This window comes from Paroedura picta, chromosome 7, assembly GCF_049243985.1.
Source record: "Paroedura picta isolate Pp20150507F chromosome 7, Ppicta_v3.0, whole genome shotgun sequence".
In the NCBI taxonomy this organism is placed as follows: domain Eukaryota; kingdom Metazoa; phylum Chordata; class Lepidosauria; order Squamata; family Gekkonidae; genus Paroedura; species Paroedura picta.
The window spans coordinates 34,193,483-34,220,566 of NC_135375.1; the positions used below are offsets into that span (position 1 = coordinate 34,193,483).

The 27,084-nt window shown below is 40.1% G+C and overlaps 1 protein-coding gene across 5 annotated transcripts in view; it reads left to right on the forward strand.

Moving 5' to 3' along the window:
* The window catches only part of ANKRD31 (ankyrin repeat domain 31), a 51,240-nt gene extending 24,511 nt beyond the window's left edge, over positions 1-26,729 (forward strand). For 3 of the 5 annotated variants that reach the window (XM_077347395.1, XM_077347397.1, XM_077347396.1), the window contains exons 12-22: positions 4,409-4,553; positions 6,403-6,591; positions 8,803-8,945; positions 9,264-9,423; positions 11,878-11,990; positions 13,729-13,816; positions 18,507-18,603; positions 20,689-21,673; positions 23,946-24,086; positions 25,039-25,123; positions 26,151-26,729. In XM_077347395.1, the coding sequence (XP_077203510.1) occupies positions 4,409-4,553; positions 6,403-6,591; positions 8,803-8,945; positions 9,264-9,423; positions 11,878-11,990; positions 13,729-13,816; positions 18,507-18,603; positions 20,689-21,673; positions 23,946-24,086; positions 25,039-25,123; positions 26,151-26,299 (2,295 nt within the window). In that variant the 3' untranslated portion in view covers positions 26,300-26,729. The remainder of the gene's footprint in view (positions 1-4,408; positions 4,554-6,402; positions 6,592-8,802; positions 8,946-9,263; positions 9,424-11,877; positions 11,991-13,728; positions 13,817-18,506; positions 18,604-20,688; positions 21,674-23,945; positions 24,087-25,038; positions 25,124-26,150) is intronic. The other 2 variants (XM_077347399.1, XM_077347400.1) reach the window with 2 other exon arrangements.
* Positions 26,730-27,084: the final 355 nt, after the last annotated feature.

Sequence of the window (27,084 nt, forward strand, 5' to 3'; positions counted from 1 at the left end):
GAATTGCCATACTCTACCTTGCCCTCTCTCAGCTAGAGATGTAGTTAGGTACCTATTTCTGTCTCTCCTCTTTTTTATCGTATGTTAATTCCTAAATAAACCATCTGCACTTTTATCAGGTTGTTCACTGTTGCTGTGTTAATTACTATTCACTTCTAAACATGGAAACTCAAAGTGAGGAACATTTCCAATTTTAAAAAAAAATCTCTTCCTTTACTGTACAGTTCATACTAGAACTTATAAAATGAAGTTTATTTTAATAGAGGCAGTATGTATTGTATTCTAATTTTTGATCAAATAAATATAGTTCCTATTCATTTTACGAGCCTCAGAGGAGGGTGCTATAGAAGTGTTATAAATAAATAATAGATTTTGCTGTTTTAAACAATGTGCTAAAATTGTACCTGGTCTCTCATCATTTTCCCAATACGACTGCCTCATACATGTGAAAGCGTATTTTGCATTCACTGATAGTATATTATTTAGTTCATTTTTAAACTTTTATGGTTCCTGAAAAAGATCTGGTGTAGGAAATACAGCAAATTGACAACAGATATTTCAATATCTTTCAAAATTACTTCTGTCATTTCTGTAAGCTGTTTCAAATGCAATAATTTCTCATTCTAATGAAAGCTTCACAAGCATTTCATTCAATAGCATGAGTACTATCTGTTGTACTATTCCATTTTGCATTCCAATAGTTGTACTATTCCATTTTGCATACATCATATCTGTAAGGCCCTAATATGTACCCATTGTAGTTTCTTGCTTTAACTTTAAGCCTCTGTGCAAACATAGTTTTCTTTCTATAACAAGGAAGTATATTAACATATATGTAGATTGTGCCCTTTCTTCAGGATTGTGCTTTGAGGAGGATAGTTCCAGTTTTTCCCCAGGGCAGCATCATCCAGTTCCACCTGTCTGGAGACCGTCTGGTCATGCCCCTGCAAATTATTCACTGACATATGTTGGCCAGTGGGACTGCCCTATAGAAGAGGGAGAAATTGACCCCACCTTGGATTTCCTGGATAGCACTTCAGCCGTCAGGGCGTCATTCATTAGTGTTGTAGCTGATGCAACCATTCAGCCACAGAACAGCCCTGAGACAGTTTCTAAACTGACAATGTGATGGCAGATCTTACGTCCACCTCTCAAGGGGAGGATTACAGGATGTATGGAGAGTAGCTTTTGCATATGGTAAAAACTTTGCAGCTGGACGTCTCAACTTCGGATAGTGGACGTCTCAACTTCAGATAGCAGGCTCAAGGACAAGATCCTCAGCCGTTTATATTCCAGTTCCCCCCACAGCTATAGCTCTGCCTGTTATACAGGGATCTGATGACTTGACTGTCCCCATTTGGAATAAACCAGCTTCAGTTCAGCCTGTTCCTAAGAGAATCCTTGTATCGCATCAAACAGAATTCTTCTGAGTATCTCTCAATTCACTCTTCTGCTGACTCTTCCATCATTGATGACATGCAGCTTAAGAGAAAGCCTGGCCAGCATTCTTCTCCTGTTGACAGGGAGAGCAGGAGGCTTGACATCCCCGGTAGAGAGATATATTCATCTTCCTCACTTATTTAGAATAGCCAGTTACCAGGCTGTTTTCAGAGCGTACCAGGTTTGCCTTTGGGAAAGCCTTTCAAAATACCTTGAAGAAATACCTTGAAGAATACCCGAAGAACAGAAGGGCCTGGTGCGGATGATCCAGAATGAAGCCGTACGGACTTCTAAACAAGGGATCAGCATAGGTAAGCATGCAGCTGATGTTGCAGCCAAATTTATGGCCTCTGTAGTTCTTCTACATTAGCACTCTTAGCTCAGAAACACTTTGCTCCCATTGGAGATTCAAATTAAGGTTGAGGATATGCCGTTTGAGATGTCATGCCTCTTTGCATGGTCCACTGATGACTTTCTTTCCTCATTGAAGAAGAATAGACAGTCAGCCAGATACCTCCTCCGCCAGTTTCATTACAACCGTTTTAATTAACAACAACCGTCTTACCCAACTCTGTACTATGGCTTCCAGTGCCCAGCAGCAGCATCGACCTAGTATCCTGGTGGAACTCAGTTCCATTATCAGAGGAAGAAAATACCTTGGTGTCAGCGCCTCAACCAGCATTCATTTGAGCAGGAGCATTCTACCCAGACCCAGAAATTCTGACTAGTTCGTTCCTGTACTCCAGCACGATTGTTTTTCCAGGACCTATTGGCTTTATGCCTGGTTCTGGATTGCTTGTGACTCTTGGGTGCGTTCCATTATTTTTGAAGGTTATAGGTTAGAGTTCAGCCTCATTCAAAAGGGCTTCTGCTCCAGATAACCACTTCCCTGAATTGACTGTGCAACTTACAGAACTGTTGGCCAAAGGAGCAGTGGAACCTCTCTCTAATGGTCTTGAATCTAGGGACTTCTTCTTTAGATTTTTTTTCTATAAGAAGGATCGGGGTGTATGCCCTATACTTGATTTGCATAATCTTAGTAAATGTTTACATATTTCTAAGTTCAGAATGGTCTCCTTAGTGTCCGTCATTGAGTCCTTGTCTCTTAATTCCTGGTTTATTGTCCTGTGTGCGAGTGCCCTCTTTGGAGTTTTTTAGCTAAGAAAGTTCCAAGTGGCAGGCCTGCGCGTGTGCAGTCCCAATGTGTGTCTGCACACAAGATGTCAATGAACAACAGTTACAAGTAAGCAACTCTGTCTTCTTTTTCTGCCTCATTTATCATGTTGTATTAGGATTGTACACATGCGTTTTTGGAGTTCTGTATTCCTGATCCCTTTCTTGGTGACTGCTACTAGACAGTCTTTAGTACTCAAACATCCTCTTATTGATACCTTTGATAATTCAGGGGCTAAGATCCTTTTTGCCTCTCATCTCTCTTCCAGGGGAGGTTGCCTTGCTTCATTAACTGAATTACTTGATACTACTTAAGACAGAAAGAAATTGTGATCCAGGAGGATCCATATTTACACCATATTTACACCTTTGATCAGGCACTAACCTACAATATCTATAGTCAAATCCTTGCTTTGAGTAGCTTATTTCATTAACAACTTGTAGTTCCTGTGGTCAGATCCCCTGCAGTCACAAATGGCAACTCACAGTAGTACCCATATCTCCCTTCTTTGGGATCATAGTTTGGCTGTTTTTACAATGTACCCAAGCCCACATGAGGCTACTATATTGTCTTCCTATGCATCTGATGGATAATGGCTGATCTTCCTGGGAAAATATGACTTAGATTTACTGTGATTTTGTTAATCCTTACTATATTTTGCTTGGACATCACCTCTCTTCGGCTACAGCCGCAGCCTCACTTTCTGTGTTTCTATATGTTTCATATAGCAAAACTGTTTTTTCTCTTAGATGTACATTTGTCTTTCAAGGGATGTCCAGATTTGGTTCTGTCTCTTTCCTTCTGAGATAGGCCTAACAGGCACTGTTACTGTTCTCTCTACTGTCTTGCTCCACACCCTGAGTTTCTGTATATCAGTGCCACCTCACATGTCCCCTCTAAAGGAGGAAGACCACATTGTGGACAGGCATTTCCTGATGAGCCCTGGTGCTTACAAATTAGTTTTGTCATATTATTTACACCTAGCACGCTAGACATACTTTCTTCAGTCTCTTATTTCAGCACAAGGGATTCCATATGGTTATAATGTATCCTCAGTATAGCAATTCTAGTAGCAATCCTCAGATTACTATGTAGTAAGAACAACAGGGGATCTAGAAATGTATTCTCATAGCAAATCCCTGTTTCCTAATTAGTCTCTATCAAATGCTTACATAAACAGAGATACAGTCCCACAAATATCAGACTTCTCCTATTGTGATGCTCAAAATAGTAGATGCTTGGAAATGATTAATCACTTGTCTTCCCAGCCTGTAATGGCTCAAACAGGATGCTGGGTTTTGAACAAGAATCATTAACTTTCAGTTACTCTTATGTTACTCTGCTCTTTACTACACTGGATTTACATAATGAATGCTTGAGGTAAGAGATCATACAAGATTTATATCTGCCTTTCTGACATATATAATATATACTATCACACATCATTACAGCAATTAAAACCAGAGATAAAGTACATACAAAGACATAAAACTAACAAAGGTATAAAATTTAACACATTGGTCAAGAAGGGCTGATCAGTGAGGGAATGCCACTGCCCCCTGAAAATGCTAGAATATTAACAAATAATTCAACAATCAACTTCTCTCAAATTAAACAAGATTGTTCATTACTTGAAGGAAATTGGAAAATATGCAGTTTTCATAATTAGAAAATTGCAGTCTAATGGACATGTTTTGGCATTTATTTGCTGTCAGAGGTGTAGGACAGATGATAAGGGGGGAATTCACATCTCTGTGAAGCTGTCTAAAATGTCAGAATCATCTTTACCTCCAGGTGGCAGAATTGCTGCTTTGGTATGGGGCTGATCCATTATTCAAGCATGAGAAAGGGAAGTGTGCCTTAGAGGAAGCGACTGATAAACAGATGAAGAAACTACTGGAAAATTACATAGCTAAGTCTGCGAGAAGTTCAACATCAGGTAGGGAAAAAACAATTTTATCAGTTAATTACAAAAAATAATTTCTTTATTTTCCTGTTTTTCTCTATACATATCAAAGAATCTTTATGTCAGTCTCATGGATTCTGCTCAGCTAAAAGTGACAAGCACATGTGTACATTTGCATTTAGATCAATAAAGCAGGAATCTCTGTTATGCAGTTCTGTGACACTTCTTGTATATGAGACATAAATTCTTGCAGTCCGCTACTAAAACAATGTTTTTCAGAATATAGTATGTTAAAGCTTACGTTCTAGTAATTTTGCTTTTCTCCTTTTTATGATAAGGTAAACATTGTAACATCAAGCCACCACTCAAATGTGCATCTCATGCATACCAATGATTTCCTCTAGGTTTGAATACTATACTTCCTGTTTCTCTTTCTGAGTACTTTGTCTTTACTGTTAAAAAGAACATCCCTTTTAATGTTCTGTAATTCTTTTGCATATTAGATTCCTATTTTCCTTACTTTGTTCTAGTGTTACATTGTGCTGTTCTAGTTCCTTAGAAATATCAGTAAAAGTATATTGAAATTTGTTACCCGAGTTTGTTTTTTTTTACCTAAAAGAATATGAAACAGGAAGAACTGCCAGGTTATATTTGCTGTCCCTCACCAGAAATGTATTTATTTTGATGGATTTGGAAGATTCCATTGTACTGGCATAAGGCAATATAATATATAATTTTATATGAGATATTGCTATTTATAAAGTAGATTTTATTGAACACACCTAATACAAGAGTCTCTGTTGAAGAAATATGTAAACAGTAAAAATAAAACAGTAAGTCTACATCTTTAAAAAAAAAATAAGCAAATAGGTAAAGCACCAGAAACTGTGATCACTGGAAAGGAAAAAGATAGAAGATGTTACTGTGAGACAAATGGAAAATAAAGTTCAAATAATATGATAGATGTACCACTGTAGTTAGATGAATCAGAAACCACCTCGAATATCAGTGAAAACTAATTTGAATGAAAATTGCCCAAATGTACTTAATTTAATTTAATTTATTTATTAGATTTCTGGACTGTCCTTCCAGCATGCCAGCCTGTGTATCTAAAAGCATGTTTCAGCCAGTGGCATTTCAAGCCATTGTAAAGAAAAAAGAAAAAATAATAATTAGAATTTCTGTCTTCGCAATATTGATTTTTAAAATGATGAAAAATATCCAAGCTGAAATAGAAGAAAAATAGAAAGTAATATTTTAATATTTGAGGTGCAAAATAATGTAATTGATATTATTAACATAAAATGTAGGGTAATATAGTGAAACTAAATAAGTGAACCTAAAGAAAGAACATATAGTAAAGAAAAGAAATTTAGAGATGCCTTATTTACAGTGTAATCCTTAATAGAGTTACACCCTTCTAAGTCCTTTGAAGTCAGTGAGGTTAGAAATGTGTAACTGTTTATGACTTCACTAACAGTAACTTAGTTTTATAATATGTGTATTTATATATTTTATTTATTAAACTATATTCTGATTTTCCTCATGACTCAAGGTGTCATCTTTAGGGCAGTGGTAGCATAATAGACATGTAGTGAAAAAATGCTTTTGTGATGTTTCAGGATAGCAATAACAATTTAAGACCGAAGGAGCATAATCCTGAACAGAACAAAGTTTGAGTACATTGGTATCTAAGACCAACAAAGTTTTATTCAAAGTATACAGTTTTGTGTGCACTGAAAGTTTTTCGGATACAATGTATCCTGAACAAAGTAAGCTGTTCCTAGGTCAGACCAGTCATACAGGCATGAGTGGAATCTAGAATTTGTTCAATTAACTATTTCACATAGTTGCTGATGTGTAAAAATGTGTTTGACTTTAGACTGCTTGCAATCTAAGGAAAAGGAGATCACTTCTTCCAGTCAGCAATTGTCTACTAAAGCAGCAAGAATAAACAAAAGCAATGCTAAAGGAGAAACATGCTTGCATTTGGCAGCCAAAAAAGGAAATTTAAATTTAGTGAAGTCTTTAATAGCATCTGGAGCACGCGTAAACCAAAAAGATAATGCAGGTTTGATATTTCTTGCTCACAATTTTAAAGTACTGTGTTATACTGCTACCAACCAGTACTACCAACAGTACTACTGTTGAAAGACCCTCAGGGAGGCTCCAAACTCCCCCCCCCCGCTCCCTCCCAGCAGGAGCCTACCTGCAGGCCACAAAGCCCTGTCGCTGCCTCTCTCCTCATGGGCGACAATGGAGGCCACAGCCACAAGGCTTCTAGCAGGCAAGGAGGGAGGGAGGGAGCTGGAGGAGAAGGGCCAATCAGGGTGGACCTGAATGGACAGGGCCCCGGACAGTCTCCTCCCAGGAGGCTGTTTCCCAAATATAAGAGAGCGAAATAGTGTTAAGGATGGTTATATTTGTTAGATAAATATATTTAGGAAATAATATGTAATGAAACCCTATATGTATATGCTCCAGGTGTACCAGAGGCCTTGAAACTGTGAAGTGTGAACTTTGAATATGCCTCATGACAATTACGGTACTTTTGAAACTCATCTCTTTGACCTATTATGCACGGGGGGAATAACGCACATTCGGGGTGGAATGGCGGCGACTAAAATGACCGATAACGCACGGTGCCGGCTGCAACCGGCCGCAGCTTCGGTGTATACCGCCGAAAAAGCCGCGTTAGCGAAACGCGGAAGAAAACGCAGCTTCCGGGTGACCGGGGCGCTACCAGAGGCGGCGCCGGGATCGCCGCGTACATAATCGGTTACTCTGGGTTTTGCCGCCGTCGTGCCCCATCCCGTGCATAACCAGTGTGTCTTCCCCCTCTGCATTTTCCATGTGACCCGAAATCACCGTTTCGGCGGCCATGCATAATGGGCCTTTCGGAAGACATTAGCTGTATGACATTGGGACAGTTGATTTAGAAATGCATGGTCAAAGGTCCCTTGCACACATAGAAGTAGTTAGGGAGTTCTTTGGAGCTAGGCCAGTGAATTTATTATATGACTTTAAAATATATACATATTTTCACACATTTATGTGTGAAATAAAGGATTATACATCTCACATTCACAACCCATGTACATGTGAGTTCATGTACTAAGCTTAGAGACATGCAGGTCAGCTGCTTGGATATCATCTGTATGCCAGTTATACTGTTCAGATAGACTCCTCCTTAAGATGTCTTCCTTTAGGAATGTCTACAGTGAGAGCACAGGCCTTTTATGTGATAGGCCCAGTCCTTTGAAATGTTCTGCCAGTGTAGGGTACCATCCCTTTTTGTGTTAGGAACGTATGTAAGGCAGTCTTTTTCCAGAAGGTATTTGATGGCGGGTAAATTTTTCCAGTACATTTGGCTGTGCGTTTATTGGTCCTGGGTTTTTTTTTATTTTTATGTGTTTTTAATCTCAATGTTTTAAAATGGATAACTAGTATATTTTAAACTCAACATCAAGAAAACAAAGATCATGGCATCCGGCCCTCTCAATTCCTGGCAAATAGATGGGGAAGAAATGGAGATAGTGACAGATTTTATTTTCCTGGGCTCTAATATCACTTCAGATGGGGACTGCAGCAAAGAAATTAAAAGACGCTTGCTCCTGGGGAGGAAAGCTATGGCAAATCTAGACAGCATCCTAAAAAGCAGAGACATCACCCTGCCAACAAAAGTGCGTTTAGTCAAGGCTATGGTCTTCCCAGTTGCAATGTATGGCTGCGAAAGTTGGACCATAAGGAAGGCCGAGCGTCAAAGAATTGAGGCTTTTGAACTCTGGTGCTGGAGAAGACTCTTGCGAATCCCTTGGACTGCAAGGCGAACAAACCGGTCAGTCCTGGAGGAGATCAACCCTGAATGCTCTTTAGAAGGCCAGATCCTGAAGATGAAACTCAAATACTTTGGCCACCTCATGAGAAGGAAGGATTCCCTGGAGAAGAGCCTAATGCTGGGAGCAATCGAGGGCAAAAGAAGAAGGGGACGACAGAGAATGAGGTGGCTGGATGGAGTCACTGAAGCAGTAGGTGCAAACTTAAATGGACTCCGGGGAATGGTAGAGGACAGGAAGGCCTGGAGGATCATTGTCCATGGGGTCGCGATGGGTCGGACACGACTTCGCACATAACAACAACAACAAGTATATTTTAATGTTTCTGTATTGTAAATGGTTTATTAGTTATTATTCATGTCTTTGTAACTTGGCTGCTTCTTTGTGTCCAAGAAGAAAGGTGGCAGAGTTTTAAATAAATAAATGTCTGACTTTGATTTTATCAGGCTGGATGGCAATTCATGAAGCTTCCAATGGTGGATTTGTTGAGATCATCTCAGAACTGCTAAAAGCAGGTGCTGAGGTGAACAGCAAGGGTCTGGATGGTGTATTGCCAATTCATGATGCTGTTTCAGGCAACTACTTTGAGGTAATTAGTGATGAACTAGGGCTTCTTTTAGTTAGGGTTAGTTAATCAGTGTCATACTCTGATTAAAAAAGACCCCTCACATATTTTTGCAATAATGGATAATTACTGTAAGTGTCATACAAATGCTGTCATTTTGGAACATAGCCTAGAAATGTTGTTTTGTATTCTGATACCAGAGGCCCAGGAGAGGTGATTTCTCCCTGGATAGACTGAGGTATTCAGTCTGGAATATTATAAGTGATATAATGTCACAAAAAGATAGTCATGTAATGTAATGCTAAAGCATTTTACATTTAGTCATTAAGAAATGTGTTGCAGGCAGTGCAGTTTTTACTGGATCATGGAGCAAACCCTAATGAGACAGATAACTATGGGGAAAATGCCATGGATAAAGCCATCTGTGATAAAATGAAAGAACTTCTTAAGTCTTATGAAGCTACTGAAACCAAAAAGTCTTCTAAGATGAATGATGTTGCTGGTATGTTGCCCGCTTCATATTAGCTGCAATTTAATAAATCCATTTACCAAGAACTGTTGCAATATTTGTTTATTTGGTGATGTTGGGATTGGATTGGATCCAGCCAGTTTCATAAAGAAGGCTGTAACCAAACTAATGTTTTTGAAGGCACAAGGATTTCTGCTCACAGACTGCAGTTTTCTTGTCTGCCTCTCCCATAGCAACCTAAAATGCAGTCTCCAACCTTGTTTCTGGGGATTCTCTTCAATAGGATTTCAGGGGTCGTTTTAGGTTGCCACAGGAAGTGTAGGCCATAAAATGGCTTTTTTGTGCAGAAAAAATCTTCTACCCATGAAAATGTCAAGTCTGGATCCAAGTCTCAATCTTGCTAATTTTTTTCTCCTTTCTTACTTCAGCCCATGTGGCTTTTGTACATACATGTTCCATGATCCTTTTTAAGTGGTCAGAGGGGATCACTTTTTTCTCCAACAGAAAAACTGGTTAGATCCAACCCACTGATTCCATCACTTTTGGAGTTAACCACATATTGTCACATGGATTTCAATGAATTTTACATGTGCTTGGTTGTTAGAAGATTGCATTCAATGGCAAGGAAAACTGGAATATATATATTCCAGTCCAGACTTAGAAGAGGCTAGTAGTAATCAGTCTGAGTGTAGCCTGACAGAGAAGGGTTTCTGCCTGAGGGCAGTTTAACACAGATGGAGTACTGTGAAAGTTGCAGGAGAAGGTGAAGACTTCCATTAAGGCCAGAAAGGCCCATTATGCATGGCCGCCGAAACGGCGATTTCGGGTCACAAGGAAAACGCGGAAGGGGAAGACACGAAGCAAACCGGTTATGCATGGGACGGGGTGTGACGGCGGCAAAACCCGGAGCGGCAGGTGTCAAGGCATCGATTCGAAGCCAAGGGGAAGGGAGGCGAGCGCGCCACTGTGTTGGCGAGCATCGGAGGTGGAGGCCAGGAAGGGCGGAAGCAGCCTGCGCAGGCGCAGCCCTGCCGGGTTTGTCGGAGGTGGAGGGAGCATGTTTCCCCTTCCCCTTAGTTCACTCCCAGTTCGCCTCTCCCCTTCTTTGCTTCCCCGGTTCCTCTGCCCCATAGGTTTTCCCTTTATATTGTTTCCCCTACTGTAAGCTTTGTATTGTATTGTATATGTGTACTGTGTTCATTCACACTGTTTTATAAAGTTTTTGTATTTTCTTAGAGATCTTGTCTCCATTCTCATTTGTGATTGGGGTGTGTGTTTGGGAATGGGTGGGAGGTGGGTGGCTGGCCTCTCTGCCGTCCTTAGCCACGGCGATCCCCTCGCCCCCCTCCACTGTGAGCTCTCCAGCTGCCTTTCCATCCGTGTTCCCTTGGGTTCCCCCCAGCCTGCGCCGCTGTTTGTTCCGACAGCCGCTTGAGTGGTCGCGCCGCCTCCGACCCTCCAGCCTCCCCGATTATGCACGCGGTCAATTCACCGCCTCCTCCGGTTGCGCCCTGGTCGCCCGGGAAGCTGCGCTTTCTTCCGCATTCCGCTAACGCGGCTTTTTCGGCGGCGTGCACCGAATCTGCGGCCAGTTGCAGCCGACTCCGTGTGTTATTGGTGATTTTAGTTGCCGCCATTCCACCCCGAATGCACGCTAAAACCCCCGTGCATAATGGGTCAAAAAGGGGAAAGTCTTCTAGTGAGAGAAGAATTTCCCTACCCAGTTAAAATGGAGATAACTCTGAAGAGTGGAGAGATCTCTGGTCTTGATATGTTTTGAAATTTCCTTTAAAAATCTTGAAGAGACAGTAAAACTCAAGAAGACTACTGATGTGTTTAGTGAAGGAGTTTGGATACCAGTATCCCTGCCTTCTGGAAACCAAAAGAGCCAAATGCATTCAAAATACTAGAATGTTTTGGAAACACTGAAACAAAAGCCTTTCATTTTAAAGTTTCAAGTCAACATATAAACATATAAATTATAGTCTGTGTCTATACTGATTGACCTCAGAAATATGACCCCTGATTTCACCTTACCTTTTCCCTCTACGTTGAATAATTTTTTTGGTTATTTTTCTGAACATTTAAAAGCCTTGAGTACTATTTCAATGGTTTAAGTTAAAGGGGTATCTTGATCCTTTGCTCAGATTCCTGGGCTGAGCCAGGGACATTGGATTGGCTCCCTGGTGGTACTTGGATTCATAGACCAGGAAGATTATAGGTTGTGGTCTGAATGGACCAACTGCAGCGGTCCGTAATTCATGTCTCTGATCAGCAGCCTAGTGGCATAGGGAGTCGGTGTCTGATCCTTAGGCCTTTCAGTCCAAGGCTGGCAGTGTCTGACAATATCAGTGTATAATTAGAATACATTTTCCTTTACAGTTTTATCATTGCTTTAGGTTTTATCAAATGTTCACATAAGCAATATTATATTGGTAATGCAATACTACTCATTTTAAAATTCTAAATATAATTTCTTTGGCTTAGGTGGAAGAGAGTTACGCCCTTCTCAGTCTAGAAAAACCCGTCATTGTTATGATTGCTATGGAAAGGATAACCTGTCTGCATGCTTCAGTACAGCTAGACAAGAAAGTAGGACAGTGAGTACAAATAGTTGGACAATTTTTGTTTGCAGTGCCTTAGTGTCAAGTATTGCCTAAATACTACTACTGAACCATGGGTGCAAAGGTGCTCTTCTGCATTCAGCAAGTAACTTCTGCTCTTTAAAGAACTGTTCTACACCAAATGATGGAACATTTTTTTAAAAGACTGAAACAAAACCCAATGATATTCTTCCATACTTACACAAACTTTTGTGCCAATGGAAGAATGAAACTATAAAACTGATGTGCTGTGAGACTGAGTAAACGGTTCTGTTAGTATTTGTGCAAGTGCTTGCAGTCCAGGACTAGTTATTATTATATTTCTACTCATGGTTCTTTGGCTCAGATCCCGTATCTGGATAAACTAATACTGACAGCAGCAGCATATGTTTGTATTATATTTTATCTCTACATTTTTGTTAATAAACTGGTAGTAAATTGTGTGCATATTTCTGCCTGCACAAATAAATTATAAATGAAGAATATATTAATAGGGTTGATAAGATACAAAAAGATTGTAGTCTGCTCGTCTGAGTGAACAGTGTATTCATGCCTGTTTCTAGCAGAGGCTTGCAGACAATTACTCTGTTGTGAAAGATTATAGATAGATGAAGGGAAAGATTAATTCACCCCTCCTATATTTATAGCTTTGTGTGTCATCCTTAGAATTTATATATATTTATTATATATCGAGGAATACAATGGGTCTAGTAGCAGCAGCGTTCAGAGGCCTCTCCAAAGGCCAGCAGCCATCAGAGGCCCTGCAAACACTGAGGCAGCACCAGTGTGGCCAGTTGGGAGCTTGACGCCCCTTGGAGGGCCAGCAAATGCTGCATGCTGCCCCGACCAAGGTAGCACTGGCATGCACACTTGGAGGCCTGGCAGCCCTCGGAGGCTGTACACATGCTGCACATTGCCCTGACTGAGATGGCACCGGTGTACACAGCTGTAGGCACAGCAGCCCTCGGAGGCCCGTCAAACGCTGCACGCTGCCCTGTACGAGGTGGAGCCTACATGCACACTCAGAGGGCCGGCGACTGTCAGAGGCTTTGCAAATGCTGCACGCTGCCCCAACCTGACCAAGGTGCCGCTGGCATGCACAGGACAAACAGCTACCCCAACAGGGGCAGCGTGTACCATTTTCAGGCCCTTCCTGGCTACCCCCATCCTGGTGACGGTGAGCCGCTCCTTAAGCTTTTCATTCCTCCCAGCCCCTGATCTCCAGTCAGCTTACCTTCTGGATGGGAGAAGTTGGAGGGGAAGGCAGGCAGAGGCGAGACAGCCTACCTGATTGGCCGTTTGTGGGACGGGTGGCAGCCAATCAGGTAGACTATGAGTCGTTCTTATACAATTTTGGCTCTAGAGAAACCCTTGGATTACTAGTAACCCTGATTGGGAAAGACTGCTCTAAATGTTAACAATCTTATACAATTTATTTATATGTTGGATTACTTGTATTTATGATCTATCTGAATAAAGAAATCTTATTCAACGCATCATAAGTTGTCAGTCTGTTATTAATGAATTGATTAGATTTAAATATAAGTAAGATCAAACAGAGTCTTGAAGTACAATTTATATTTTCTTTCTATTTAGAAGACTGAGGGTAAATTTTCAGTTCAAGTGCAGTAGATAATATTTTCTACTTCTGGTCATATATCTGATAGGTTCTTTGTTCTCAGTTCATCTTCAATTTGACTTCTGTCCTTTAATAAAAAGTTCATTTTTTTGACAGCATGAATCTATCAGTGAAATATTGCAGGATATAGAAGAGAAGCAGAATAAACTTTTACTCTTTGAATTAAGAAACCAAAAAGATGCAGGTAAGTATGATTCATAATTGCTCAGTAAAAAGTTGGTTATGTAGGTGATTCTTTGATATGATGGATGGCTATATTTGATTTCTGCTTCAAGAAAACACAGCCAATAGAAGGGTTTGATTCCAAGTTAGAATAATAGAATCATGGAATTAATATCTCATGTATTGTTATTAGTTCAATGTAAACCGCCCTGAGCCTTCGGGGAGGGCAGTATATAAATCTAAATAAATAAATAAATGTGAGTGGAACTCCAGTTTTGCTTAGACAACAATAGAGGGCAGAATTGCAAGGAGGAGAACCCTATTCCACGAGCCATCCTTGCCGTATTTCTTGGTCTGAAGTTTAGACTTTTTATATACAGCACACTTACCACAATAAGAGACAATTTAATGAAGAAGAAAAATATTATGTTGTAATTAAAACCATGGATTACAAAAAGGAAAAATATGTTGTTTGGAAAGGATATCTAACAACTACTGAGTAAAAATAAAATCAGATGAAAACAAAATATAAATGAAAACTTTCCTTTGGCCTAAAATATCTCCCTTTTTCATGGTAATTAAGATAGTGGCTGAAAAATCTTTAAAGTTACCAGTTTGGGACTGCAATCCTAAACAGAGTTATACCCTTGTTGGTCTTAAAATATAACTCTGTTTAGGATTGCACTGTTGTCTCATCCATGGTATAGACCAGTGGTCCCCAACCTTTTTATCACCGGGGACCACTCAACGCTTCACAATTTTACTGAGGCCCGGTGGGGGGGGGGTAGTTTACTCCTCTACTCTCAACCACTGCCCTAACGCTCTCTGATCGCTATGGTAATGTTTAAACATCCCTTCAAAATAAGATACAGACACGCCACAACAATGAACATAAGGAACATTTTATTTTCATGGAAATTTTAACTCATGACAATGACAAATCAATGGGAACCCTGAGCTTGTTTCTCTGCAATGAGATAGTCCCATCTGCGAGTGATGAGAGACAAGGACACCCAAAGTGTGTTGTAAAGGGCCGGGGGGGGGGGATGAAGTAATGGGCCGGGAGGGGAGAAGGCGTCCTTCGCGCCCACCTCCAATTAGTCGATGGACCACATGTGGTCCACGGCCCACAGGTTGGGGATCGCTAGTATAAACCATGCAAAAGTCAATCCTGACTGATATTATTATCTATATAAAAATTAGCCCCTTCTGTGTTCTGTGCAGTAAGTGGTAAAAATCTACTCTAGGCTGCTACTTCTTTTTTAAATACTTGTATGTGTTTTTCCCTAAGAATAGGTTGTTGTTAAATTTTGACATTTCTGGGGCTGTTTTATGGGGTTTTGTGCACAGGGGTGATTTACTGTAGTTTTCCTCTTGCTATTGCAGCTCAGTTCAGTGTAGTAGCAATGAGACTTCCACATAATGTATTCCCCCACATTTTGTCTGTAACCACATTTTGCCTTCTTTTATTTTTTTACATGAAAGTTCTGATCTAATGCATTTTTGTAGTAGAATGTTACCATGTGGTAATGCTATAGTGATCTAGCAATACTTGATTTTAAAAAAGCCCTTGAGTATGAGGGGGGAAATTACAGCTGGTGGGGGATAGGTTAGGGCAGGGAAAATGATACCAGTGTAGGTGACACTGAGAAAGACTCAGACTTCTGTCCTTGTGGTAGCTTCCCATTTTGTTGCCATCTTTCCAAACATAGCAGAGTAAAGCAGGTTTTGGAAAGAATGTAGAAAAGCTTGGGGAAATCTGGGGGCCATTTCGCACGGCTTCAAAGTAGCAGAATGGTTGCTATTTGGAAACGCTACTAATTTGCCATAACCCACGACGTCGTAGACAATCTGCAACAATCCTGAAACCAATCAGCAAAAAGCGCTTCGTTGTGGCGCTTTCAGGGGAATCCAGAAAAGTGGATTCACCCTCCGGATAGCGATACACTCCTGCAACCAATCTGCAACAGTAGCGCTAAAGACCTGTGCGTTACCATTGTTGCTGGTTCTTCAAAGTCCCTCCCCCTGGCTCTCTCCTCCAAACTTCCGGCGAAGCGATCGCCATTTTTTTTTCTCCGAGCGAGCGGGGATAAACGCACCGGCGAGCCTCTTTCTGTTTAGAGGCTTCCCTGGCTTCAGTCCTTCACCTTTAGTCACTAAGCACAAACCACTGAAAAGCCCGTTTGCTGAAATAAAGTCCCTTTATTTTTTACAAATAAATTCAGCCGAAAATCGGGACCGTGAGAGGGGGGGGGATTTTTTTTTTATCACTCGAGGCAGCGTGCAAACGATCATACAATCAAACGACAGCTCACATTAGGCAGCTGGATGGGTCTCTCCGTAGCAACGAATCTACCTAGATTCGTTGCTATGGGTCGTTTTTTTTTTTTTTAAACCTTTCTTAAAGGGAAAGGGGCTGTTTGGGAGCATGCTAACTGCTGCCCATTGGCTGCTTGACGGCCAGGGGCGGGACGAGCTTGGCAATAGCGCTTCCTTTCTAGCGATTTCTGCCGAGACCGGAAGCCTGTGGGAAACGCTAAAAAACGCAACTGATTCCACTACAAAGGCAGGTATGCATAACGACGAATTCCACTATTTTAAATGGCGATTTTTCATTCCGCAAACAATTTGCAACAAAGATCCCTGTGCGAAAAGGCCCTGGGAGGACACCACAGTTCTACAATTCTATGAAGTCGTTGGGGAAAAAACTCTTCCCAACAAAATTCAAGTTGGGTTGAACATACTGTGTGTAAGACCTCTTAAGTCAAGGGACCGGACAATTTTCAGCGTTTATGCTTGTTTTGTTCAGGTGAGTCTTGAAGTATGCTTGTCTCTTCTGCTAAGTCATATGGCTTTCCTTTCCACAGCCAGAGAACACTCAAAAAATAAAAACAATGACTCATTGGCATTGTGTCTGTTATGCATACAGCTGGCTTCAGATTCAATTCCTGGCATCTCCAGTTGGAAGAAGAAGAGTTGTTTTTTTATATTCTGCTTTTCTCTACCTGAAGGAGTCTCAAAGCAGCTTCCCTTTCCTCTCCCCACAACAGACATCCCGTGAGGGAGGTGAGGCTGAGATAGCCCTGATATTACTGCTCAGTCAGGACAGCTTTATCAGTGCTGTGGTGAGCCCAAGGTCACCCAGCTGGTTGCATGTGGGGGAGCATGGAATCAAACCCAGCTTGCCGGATTAGAAGTCCGCGCTCCTAACCACTACACCAAGCTGGCTTTTAGAAAGATCAGGTAGTGGGTGTTGTGTGAGAATTCACTAAGACCTTGGAGAGATATTGCCAGTCACAGTAGATAATGCTGACTTTGAAAGACCAGTGACTTGACTCAGTATAAAGGCATTCCATGTATACATGAGTAAATAATAATTTCACCACAGGGTGTAGGGCCAGTAGCAAAAATGATGGCTGTTGAAAACACCCAAACTGTCAGGCATTCTAGTACCCCTACTTACCAAATCACTGACACAAAGTTGCATCTTTTTCATTATTTTTAGTGGGAGGAAATCAGGAAGTTGATATATATAAATCAGGAAGTAGATATATATGAAATAGTCCATCAGGTCACTTGACAGACCACTGCTGTCCTCTACATTCCTCTTGCAGAGTGGTGTAAAGGCTTCTTCATTTAGTTCTTCTGTGCCCTTCATAATTATATGATTGCAGTTGCAGTAGCTGAAACTGCTCTTACATTCCAGAGCTGAGGATGAGCTGAACATTGTTTCAACAATATGATCCATTCACCTGGTCTCATGAGCTAATATTTCAGCATCAGCATAGTTGCTTGTGGAATTGGGTCACGGTTTGATTTGCACAGGGTAACAGGATAGTTATGTGCTTCAAAGCTGCTTACTTTGTTATTATTATAATGCTTAGTTCTAATTCATTTTTGAGAGGTACATTTTCAAGCAACTTTAATTATATCCTATAGCAATTCAGTCCTGGGCACCCACCAACTCTGCTTCTAGTGGGCTTTTTAAAATCAGCAATGGAATATTGCTATATTGTTATATAACAAACTGCGTATCAAGTTATCTGAATTCCCAGTTTTCATTTTAAACACAAAGTGAGTATCTAAACCCTTTCTTATAGTAATGGGAAAGGCATATATCTGTAACAAAAGTGGGGAAAGACTTAATTTTTAAAATGATAAATACGAAATCAGTAATCTGATACACAGATTGCTATAATGTTACCATCACATTCAATTGACTTTTTTTTTAAACCTAAAAAAGCTCCCTCTGGGGGGGGGGAGTCAGCACTGCTGGAGGACTTGGGCAGGGAACATGGTAGGGAAATCTGCCCTATGGAAAAGTTGCTGCTGCAAAGTTTCAGAAGCTGCAGCAAAAATGAGGAAACCACACAACCTGGTCCCTGTATGGGAAACAGCAGAAGTACTTGCAAAGAAGAACATCCCTTTTCACTACTCCTTGTGTGCAATTCATTCATGCTTAACCTATGAAATTGATAGTAAGGGTTTTTAATATTGGTGATATAAAGTATTGCTAGAAAGAGCAGTAAAGCAACTTGTAGACTGCTATTTACTAGGGGGGAAATTAGAGTGTACAATATTGATGTGTTTTTTCTGGTCACACTGTTTTAATATCCCAACATAGTTTTTGATATCCCAACATAGTATTGTACAAAAATTTATCTATGTGAGATACCATATTAGAGTACTGGTTTTTACACTGCCTTGAACAGATCTGTACATTCAAGACTTGTCTCAGATGCAGAGTGTTCTGAATGAGGTGCTTGCCAAACAGAAGTCAGAAAGGGATGACCTTGCTAAAAAGTACAGGTAGGTAGAATAAAAATTTTTCATTGACCTGCTAGAAAGGCTGTTGTAATATGCAGCTGAAATCGCGATGTCTTGCATCCATTCTAAAACTTATATATTTCCTCATTGGCTTTTATCAATCTTAGTGCTACGAAAGGTAGCAAGATCAGAACTCCACATGGGTAGATGAATTCTGTCAAAGAGTTGAGTTGTGATGCAAATGGAACCATAGTAACAAAGTTTTAAAATTCATTTTATTTCTGCATATATTTTAATAAGCCTTAAAAAAAGAATTATATTCAGGAAAAGGGTAGCTTGTTGCTTCCCCCACTACCATAGCTCTACTTCTAAAACCTTTTTCTTAGTGCTTCAGTAAGGCTCAGAGTTCCTACCCCCTCATATAACATCTACACCTTTAAAAGATGAGTGGAAAGGACACTGTGATGGAGGGAGGGAGTCTTCAGTACAATTTGTGTGTGTGGGGGGGGGGGTGGAAGTCCGGAAGGATCAAGATTAAGTAAATAAGGGAGTAAAAAAAAACTTGTAGCTTCTTAAGAGGTAAGATATGGTGCGTGTATAAGGAGGGGTTTTCTTTTTACTAACTTACTACCTACTTTGAGAAATAGTGAACACTTGGGGCCGTTCCGCATTCGTCCAAAATAGCACAATGGTTACTAATTGAAATCGCTACAGTTTTGCCATTATGCACAACTTCGTTGACAATCTGCAACACTCCTGAAACCGATCTGCAAAAAGGGCTTCGTTGTAGCGCTTTCAGGGAAATCCCAAAAAGTGGATTCACCCTCCGGAAAGCGCTACACTCCTGCAACCAGTCTGCAACACTAGCAGGAAAGTTCTGTGCGTTACCATTGTTGCGGTTTCTGCAAAGTCCCTCCCCCTGGATCTCTCCTCTGATCTTCCGGCGAAGCGATCGCCATTTTTTTTTCTCCGAGCGAGCGGAGATCAACGTACCAGCGCGAGCCTTCGTTTACCCAGCGAGGCTTCACTGGCTACAGCCCCTCTGTTTAAAGTCACCAAGCACAAGCATCGCAGAGGCTCATTTGCTGGTTTATTTTCACTTTATTTTTCACACTGTTTTCGGCCAAAAATCGCACCCGTGAGGGGGGGGGATTTTTTTTTCACTCGGGGGGGGGGAGCGTGGCAACGATGAAACGGCAGCTCAAACACCACCTGCTAGCTGGATGGGTCTCTCCGTTGCAACGAATCAATGCATATTCATTGCAACGGGTGTGTGTGTTTTTTTTAAAAAACCTTCCTTAAAGGTTTGGGAGCATGATAACGGCCGCCCATTGGCTGCTTGACGGCCAGGGGCGGGACACAGCTTAGCAATAGCGCTTCCTGGCTAGCGATTTTTGCAGAGACCGGAACCCTGTGGGAAACGATAGAAACGCAACTGGATTCCACTACGAAGGCAGGTATGCGTTACGCCGAATTCCACTATTTAAAATGGCGATTTTTTGTTCAGCAAACAATTTGCTACATGGATCCCGGTGCGGAATGGCCCTTGGTGTTGTGGTTAAGAGCAGCAGCTTATAATCTGAGAAGCTGGGTTTGATTTCCCACTCCTCCACATGCAGCCAGCTGTGTGATCTTGGGCTCATCACAGCCCTGACAGTAATCACAGAAGAGGCGTGTCAGAGCTCTCTGAACCCCATCTACATCACAGGGTGTCTGTTGTGGGGAGAGGAAGGGAAGGGAATTGTAAGTCATTTCGAGATTTGTTCAAGTTGTGAAAAGTGTGGTATAAAAAAAACAACTCCTCTTCAACATGATGGATTTTTTTTGGCTTTTCACTTGAAAATGTTACTGTACATTTCATAGAGAATTTAACTCCCTTACTGCTTGTTGGTTAACCTGTGGTTCACAACACTGAATTGGGTTAGGTGGAATTACTCGTGTATTTCTGGAGCTCTCCCATTAGTATTTGTACAAGTGCACCAGCTATGCAGTTTATTTCATTCTTCTACAGAGTGCAAAAATGTTTTGTTCTGCATTATGTTGTCAAGCCATGTACTTGAATGGATCCTTTAAAATGATTAGTAAGGGGTTTTGTTCTCATTAATTTTGGATTTTTTTGTACTTCAGAGCTTCTGTGGAATCTTTTAAACAGGGAGCACTGAGGGAACAGCTAGTTAAGCTGGTTTCCAGACAAAAGAGCCTTCTGCTTGTGGCACAAAAACAGAAAGAACTAGGCCAGAAGATACAAAATTACAAGAACGCGAAAAAAGAGACTTCAAGTTCAGCAAAACAGATCCCAAGCACATCCATTTCATGTGAAAGAAACAACATAAAAGATGGTTCATCTGATAAAACACTACAGTGCCCTGATGTAGCCATAGGCAGAGAATCCAACTTGGTCACAGAAAGTAACTTTTTAGATCAAGAGCACCACCAGCATCCAAAAGAATCTTTGAATAGAGGAAATGGTAGAAGAGTTAAGCAAAACGTTGAGGCTCATAATGAAGTGTCCAAAAAAAAGGAACATGCCATTGGTAAACTATCAAATTTCAAGCTTGCCAGTGCTGTGGACCCAACAACATTGCCTTCAAAACCTGCTATTAGCCTTGTCCAGACAAAAGAATCACAGCTAGAGGAAACTAATTGTGAATCAGTGACCCCACCAAGAAACACACCTCCAGCTGCAATAACAGTGGCCTGTGCACTAAATATTTCTGAAGCAACAGACATTGCTTTTACTAATGTAAGTCAGCCAACTACATTGGTTTGCGTCAATGAGATCTTGCAGCACCATTCAAACATGAATGAGGCTAACCAAACACAAACATTAGCAGACTTAGAATCCATACACAGCAGTCTTGCCACTCCTCAGAAAACTTTTCCCCCAAGCAATAGAACTTCACTTACTGCCAACCTGGAATTTCCAGAAATGGTTCCTGATGCACCATCACCAAGCACAGTCAGTCAGGATCATTCCAATTGCTCCACCAAGCAGGACTCTGAGAATCAATTAAACCTCAAACAAAATAGAAGGAAGAAAAATCAACTGCTAGATTTGATTGAACAAGGAAAGATTAAGCCAGGAGATGATGTTCTAGAATTCAGACTCCAGGTAAACTGCTTATATGCATAACAATTAATTAATTCAACATGTATAAAATACCATTGCATTATGTGTAGAAGATGTTGTATTATTTAAAAATGTAAATATCAATTTAGTTATACATTTCTGTTAAAACAGTCCTTACTTGTAAATACTTCTAGCTTCTACATGAGACCATCAGAGATCATACCATTGAATGTGACATGTGCTGAAAGCCCCTTGATTTGGTTTTTCAGTCCAAGTCTCCAGTAATTTTCTGAAAGAATGGCCTTTAATGAGTGGTGAAGGAAAGTTCAGATAGCTCACAATTAGCTTTTCACCACAGACACATTCAAATAGGAAGATGCAATAAACCCTAAGCCTTTATCTTTTTCCAAGTGATCATATAAAATGTCCCAAACATAATTCTTGACAATGCTTGGCTTCCTTCCTGTTTCAGTTTTATCTGAGTGCTGATGTTGGACATGAGAAGAGTTGAAAGACATTTATAATTTTGATTGACTACCTTTTGTCTTTGGTTTCTGGGAATTTGGTGACAAATGTAAGAGATGGGGATTTCAGTGGGTCCTTCAGAAGTCCCCAGTGTATTGAACAGTCTTCATGGCTTAGAAACTGTTGTCCTTTTTGTGGGCAACATGGATAATTTTTTTGTATAGTGTTCCCGGGAGCATTGGTGGGGATAGCATAGACAGCTGTCAAGAGGCCATCTGTACCCTAGGAGGACTTCCCTGCTACCTCCCAGTTTGCCACAGTGCAGTAGCAACTGCTGCTGGCTCCGTTTCTGTGGTAGCAGTAGCAGGCCAGTGTTGTGCCAGGTGGCACCAGAGGCTGTTATGCCACATGCCTGCTTTTAGAATGAGGAGGGGAGGGTAACGTAGCCCCTGCCAATTGCATACTCACTTGCCTTTTGGAATTGTGGATTAAACACTGTGTATTTTAGAAAGTATGCTGTATTGCTATTAGGATCAACTTTCACTGCCCAGGAAAAAAGGGAGAAATGAGTGATGGCTGCTGATCCTTGCTGCCACCAAAGGCTCAGCCAACCAAATGGTGATCGGAGTTAGGAGCAGGAACAGCAGCTGTCACCACTGACCTGTGCCCTGGCACATCACAGCAACCCCTTCTTCTCCCAGCCATCGTAGTTGCTACCAATGGTGACTAGACTGATAATAATGAACTGCATTTTGTTTATTTCTACAAGAAAACAGGATTATACACCAAGGAATGATCCCAACCCAGAGTCCCAGAATGGGTGGGATAAACAAACACTAATCCACCCAGGTTCCTATATTTGGACGTCATGCACAATTAGTGTTTGCTTGAAAGCTTCTATCAGGCGTCATGCATGATGGGAAAAGGGACAAATTGGTAGGCTGGTCTGCAGCCTGTCACAGCAAATGGCAGTTTAAAAGCAGTTTAGTCTGAATGCAGACATGATTTCAAACTGTGATTTGCAGCAAAAGTTGCAACAGCTAATTAGATAGTTACCTGCAAAGGAAAGAGGCAGCATGCAAGCCAGAGGCTGTCCAAAACTCATTCCTGTGGTAGTAATCTGTGGTTTGCCATCATGTCTGAGCAACACTGCGGACTCCATTTCACTAACAATAACTCTTGACAGTTGATGAATCATAGCATTTGTAGAACTTGGTGTCAGGAAAAGCAACCCCAATCCCTTCTCTCAAAGTAATTTTCCAGAGAGCCCTAACAATGATGTGTTCTGATTGGTTCATTGTCATCATTTGACTGAGGTAGGCCAAAAATTGTAACTGGTCTAAGAATTAGGAGACAGGTAGTTAGCTTGGATTTTGGAAGGACTTCACCTATGGAATATGGTCAGTGATGTAGAAAGAATGCTTATGTTGTGGCCTGAAACTGCAAGAAAGCAGTTGCACTGCCTAATGCAACTTTCAGTATGTTAGGAAGTAAGTTGCAATTTTCTGAGCTGCTTGATATAGATAAATTGATATCCCCAAATTTCTTCTAATAAATTGTAAATATTTTTTACAAAAGTCTATTATTTGCACAGACTTGCTCTGGGAATCCATGGGGATAAGGTCTGTACCCTCGACAACTGGCTTGGATCATCTGAATTCTGTAATTCAATTAATGAACTGCAGAAAATACAAGTTGACTGAATTTTCTTTATACTTACAATATTCTTTTCTTCTTGAAGCCTCTGCCTAAGGAATAGCGTAAAAATGTTCAAAATAATACATTGTTGTTGAATTATATAGATTTAATTTTGACAGGTTTTCTGTTTTTCTGTTTGTTTTAAATTTAGGATTCCCAACACAAAGCTAGCCTTTTGGGAAATGGCAGAATCAAAACTGGCAACAATGCAGTTTACCAGAGTCCAGTTCAGTGGATTAAAGCACTTTTGGGAAATGATATTTCTGTAAGCTGGAAATATGTGTGGAATAAGGTGGGCTTGCTGTATTTCATTAGATTTTCTTATGATGGCATTATGATCAGTGCAAACCACAATATTAGGGTTTTCACAAGTAATGCTAAAACATCTTTTAATTTGGAATGTTTTAATAATGTTGCAACATAAAAAGAGTTACTATAATTCTCCAGCAAATATGTGATGTGGAGAATATTTTTTTCAAACGCTAGGGTGAATAACAATAATGACATTATAAAATTCCTTTAAAATGACTAAAGCAAATAATTTCTTTCTCTTCCACTTCTCACACCCTCAGTAAACTGCTACTTTTACCCAATCTACTTTTTTAAAGAAAACACTGTTTCTGGAAAAGTCAGACTTGACCTTCAATATGTCTGCAATGGCTTGTATTGTTTATTAGTTCAATGTAAACCGCCCTGAGCCTTTGGGGAGGGCGGTATATAAATCTAAATAAATAAATAAATAAATAAATAAATAAAGTAAAGGGTGACTGGGGAGGGGTGGCAGAGAGCAATATAGATTGCTGGAAATTTTGAACTGACATTTCAGCAGGTATTACTAACACAATATTAAGTTCATAGCCATAAGCACTACTGTTTTAACTTTTTAAAATCCTAAATGCTTACAGTAGGATCCTATGCAGAGTTATGACTCCAGCTGAAATCAGTTATATAGAGTGTCTCTACATAATTTCCACTGTCAGTCAAAATTGTGAAGCCAGTTCCAAATGGCTTGCACAGCAGTTGTGGAATGTCTTAGGGTTGTATAAAGGCCACATGTCTAATCAAATCTCTAAGTACAAAACATGAAGACTTTGTCTTTTATTTTTTCATATATTGCATTTGCAATAAATGTGCAAATAAGATCTATAATTGTGATAGATTTAGTATTTTTTGATTTATCATTTCAATTAAATAAATGAATAAAATATTCAGTGGCTAATATATATATATATGTCTGGTTGCAGGTCACGTATTGTGGAACTCTCTTATCAAAAATTGTTGTAGAAGATCATATTCCTAAGGAATCATTGCAACAAAATAGGCCATGTGGTATGTTTAGACCTAACTATGATTTTGGTTTAGATGAAAACAGTATATACTGCCCTGTCTACTGTTTCTACATGTTGTTCATATTATTTTTATTTGCTTCATTATAAACTGCCTCTCTTGATGAGACTTGAGGCAGATTACAAAATAAAACAACAATGTAATCATATGCCATAAAAATCTAATAAATAATATTATAAGACTAGCATTACAATTTAGAAGACTGCAATTTCCCCCCATTTTTAAAGATACCAAGAGGGATGTGCTGAAATTTAACACATTATGCATTTTAACAAAAATTGTGTTTTTTATTTTACATATCAGTACTGTTAGATGTTCCCCTCTTATCCAAGCAATGAGATTTTAAGGAGGTAGCGCTACCTGGGCTAGATACCTCTAGGATGAGAAAACACTAGAATTTTTGTAGTATTTGTTTTATTTTGAAATATACAAATAGAACACAAGACGACAAAGAAGCATTCCTATGGGGTAGCAGATCCACCACTTCTATCCCAGTTTTCTACGTTTCAGCTAAGCCATAACTTTGTCTTTCTGGTTCTTTCTGGAAAAAGCAATATCAGCTGGAAAAAGCAATATTTCTTGCTCCAGGTTGTGAACTAAAGAGCTATCAGGAGATCATCTCCTATGAATTAACTTCTATTGAGAAAGCATCTACAGACAACATATAGTTTGTTAACTTTTAATCCCTTTAACTGAATCATGATACATTAACTGTAATCAGATTGCAATCTTGCAAAACAGTCTTTCTTCTTTCATTGAGAATGGTGAGCCTTGCTACCTAATGGAGATAAGTAAAAGTGATTAATAATTGTAACAAGAATTCCAAAGGCACCTGTGATTGGAATTTACCTGGAAGTCCCAATGACCTGTGATGTGTAACCTAAAACATTTGCTAGTGGGTCTCGCAGAGGTTATGGAATTAATCTTATATGTTGTCTTAAACTTGTCATCCTTCAGGCAAAGTATAGATTAGGTCTTGATACTTCACTGTCTTTGATGTTTCTAACAGAACCTTCTTGTCAGCCCACTTCATCAAAACAGCTCCGATTTCTTCAATGTAATGAAATTGTATTAATAGAAGATGAAGAACTTTTGCCACAACACATAATGGATCAGTACTGGAACTTGTATATCCATTGTGAAAATTTTGGGTTTTAAAGAACTTTTTAAAAGAAAAATATTTTCTTCCATATCCGTTAAATGCCAAAGTAATACATAATTAGGTTTAGTTATTTCTGATTAATTTTGACTGGGCTCTTTATTGGTGGAAGTGGTTGGGAAATTCTAGCTGTAATCACCATTAAGTTAGAAACTAATTGGTAGCAATGTCAAATCTCATTTCATTTTGCTGCTAGTGTGCAAAGATAATGTTATGTTATCTGTACCTGTTTCTTGTTCCCTGTAAACCGCCCTGAGCCTTCGGGGGAGGGCAGTATATAAATATAAATAAATAAATAAAATTAAAATAATATTTTCCTCATGTTTGTGCATGATTAAGTTTGTTTTCCTCCTTTAGGAGCTGAAGTGTCTTATAGTGCCATATGAAGCAGAGTTAAACCCTTCTAAAAATGTGGTTTTGTGGTTTATGGGGCTTCTCCACTGCTACTGTAGCTGCCAATACAGCACAGCTCAACAGAGCATATACATGGCAGGCTTTTCCACTTTTTTCTTGCCTCAGGGCAAAACTTGACATGACAGCATTCTCACGGCCATCATGAGGAAGCTTTCATGGCTAGTTTGGCCTTCAGCTCCTTGCAGCAGTCACTATTCCCTGCCACTGCAGTGGCTTTCCTCTATATTTTTTAACCTGCAAATACCAAAAGCTTGGTTCAACCTGTATCAGGCTCTTTGAACCCCAGCTTTCAATTAAAACCCACTTCTCTAGCCCGTTTCTTGAAGAAATATAAGGGGGAAAGCACACCTTTGTAGTAATAAGGACTGGT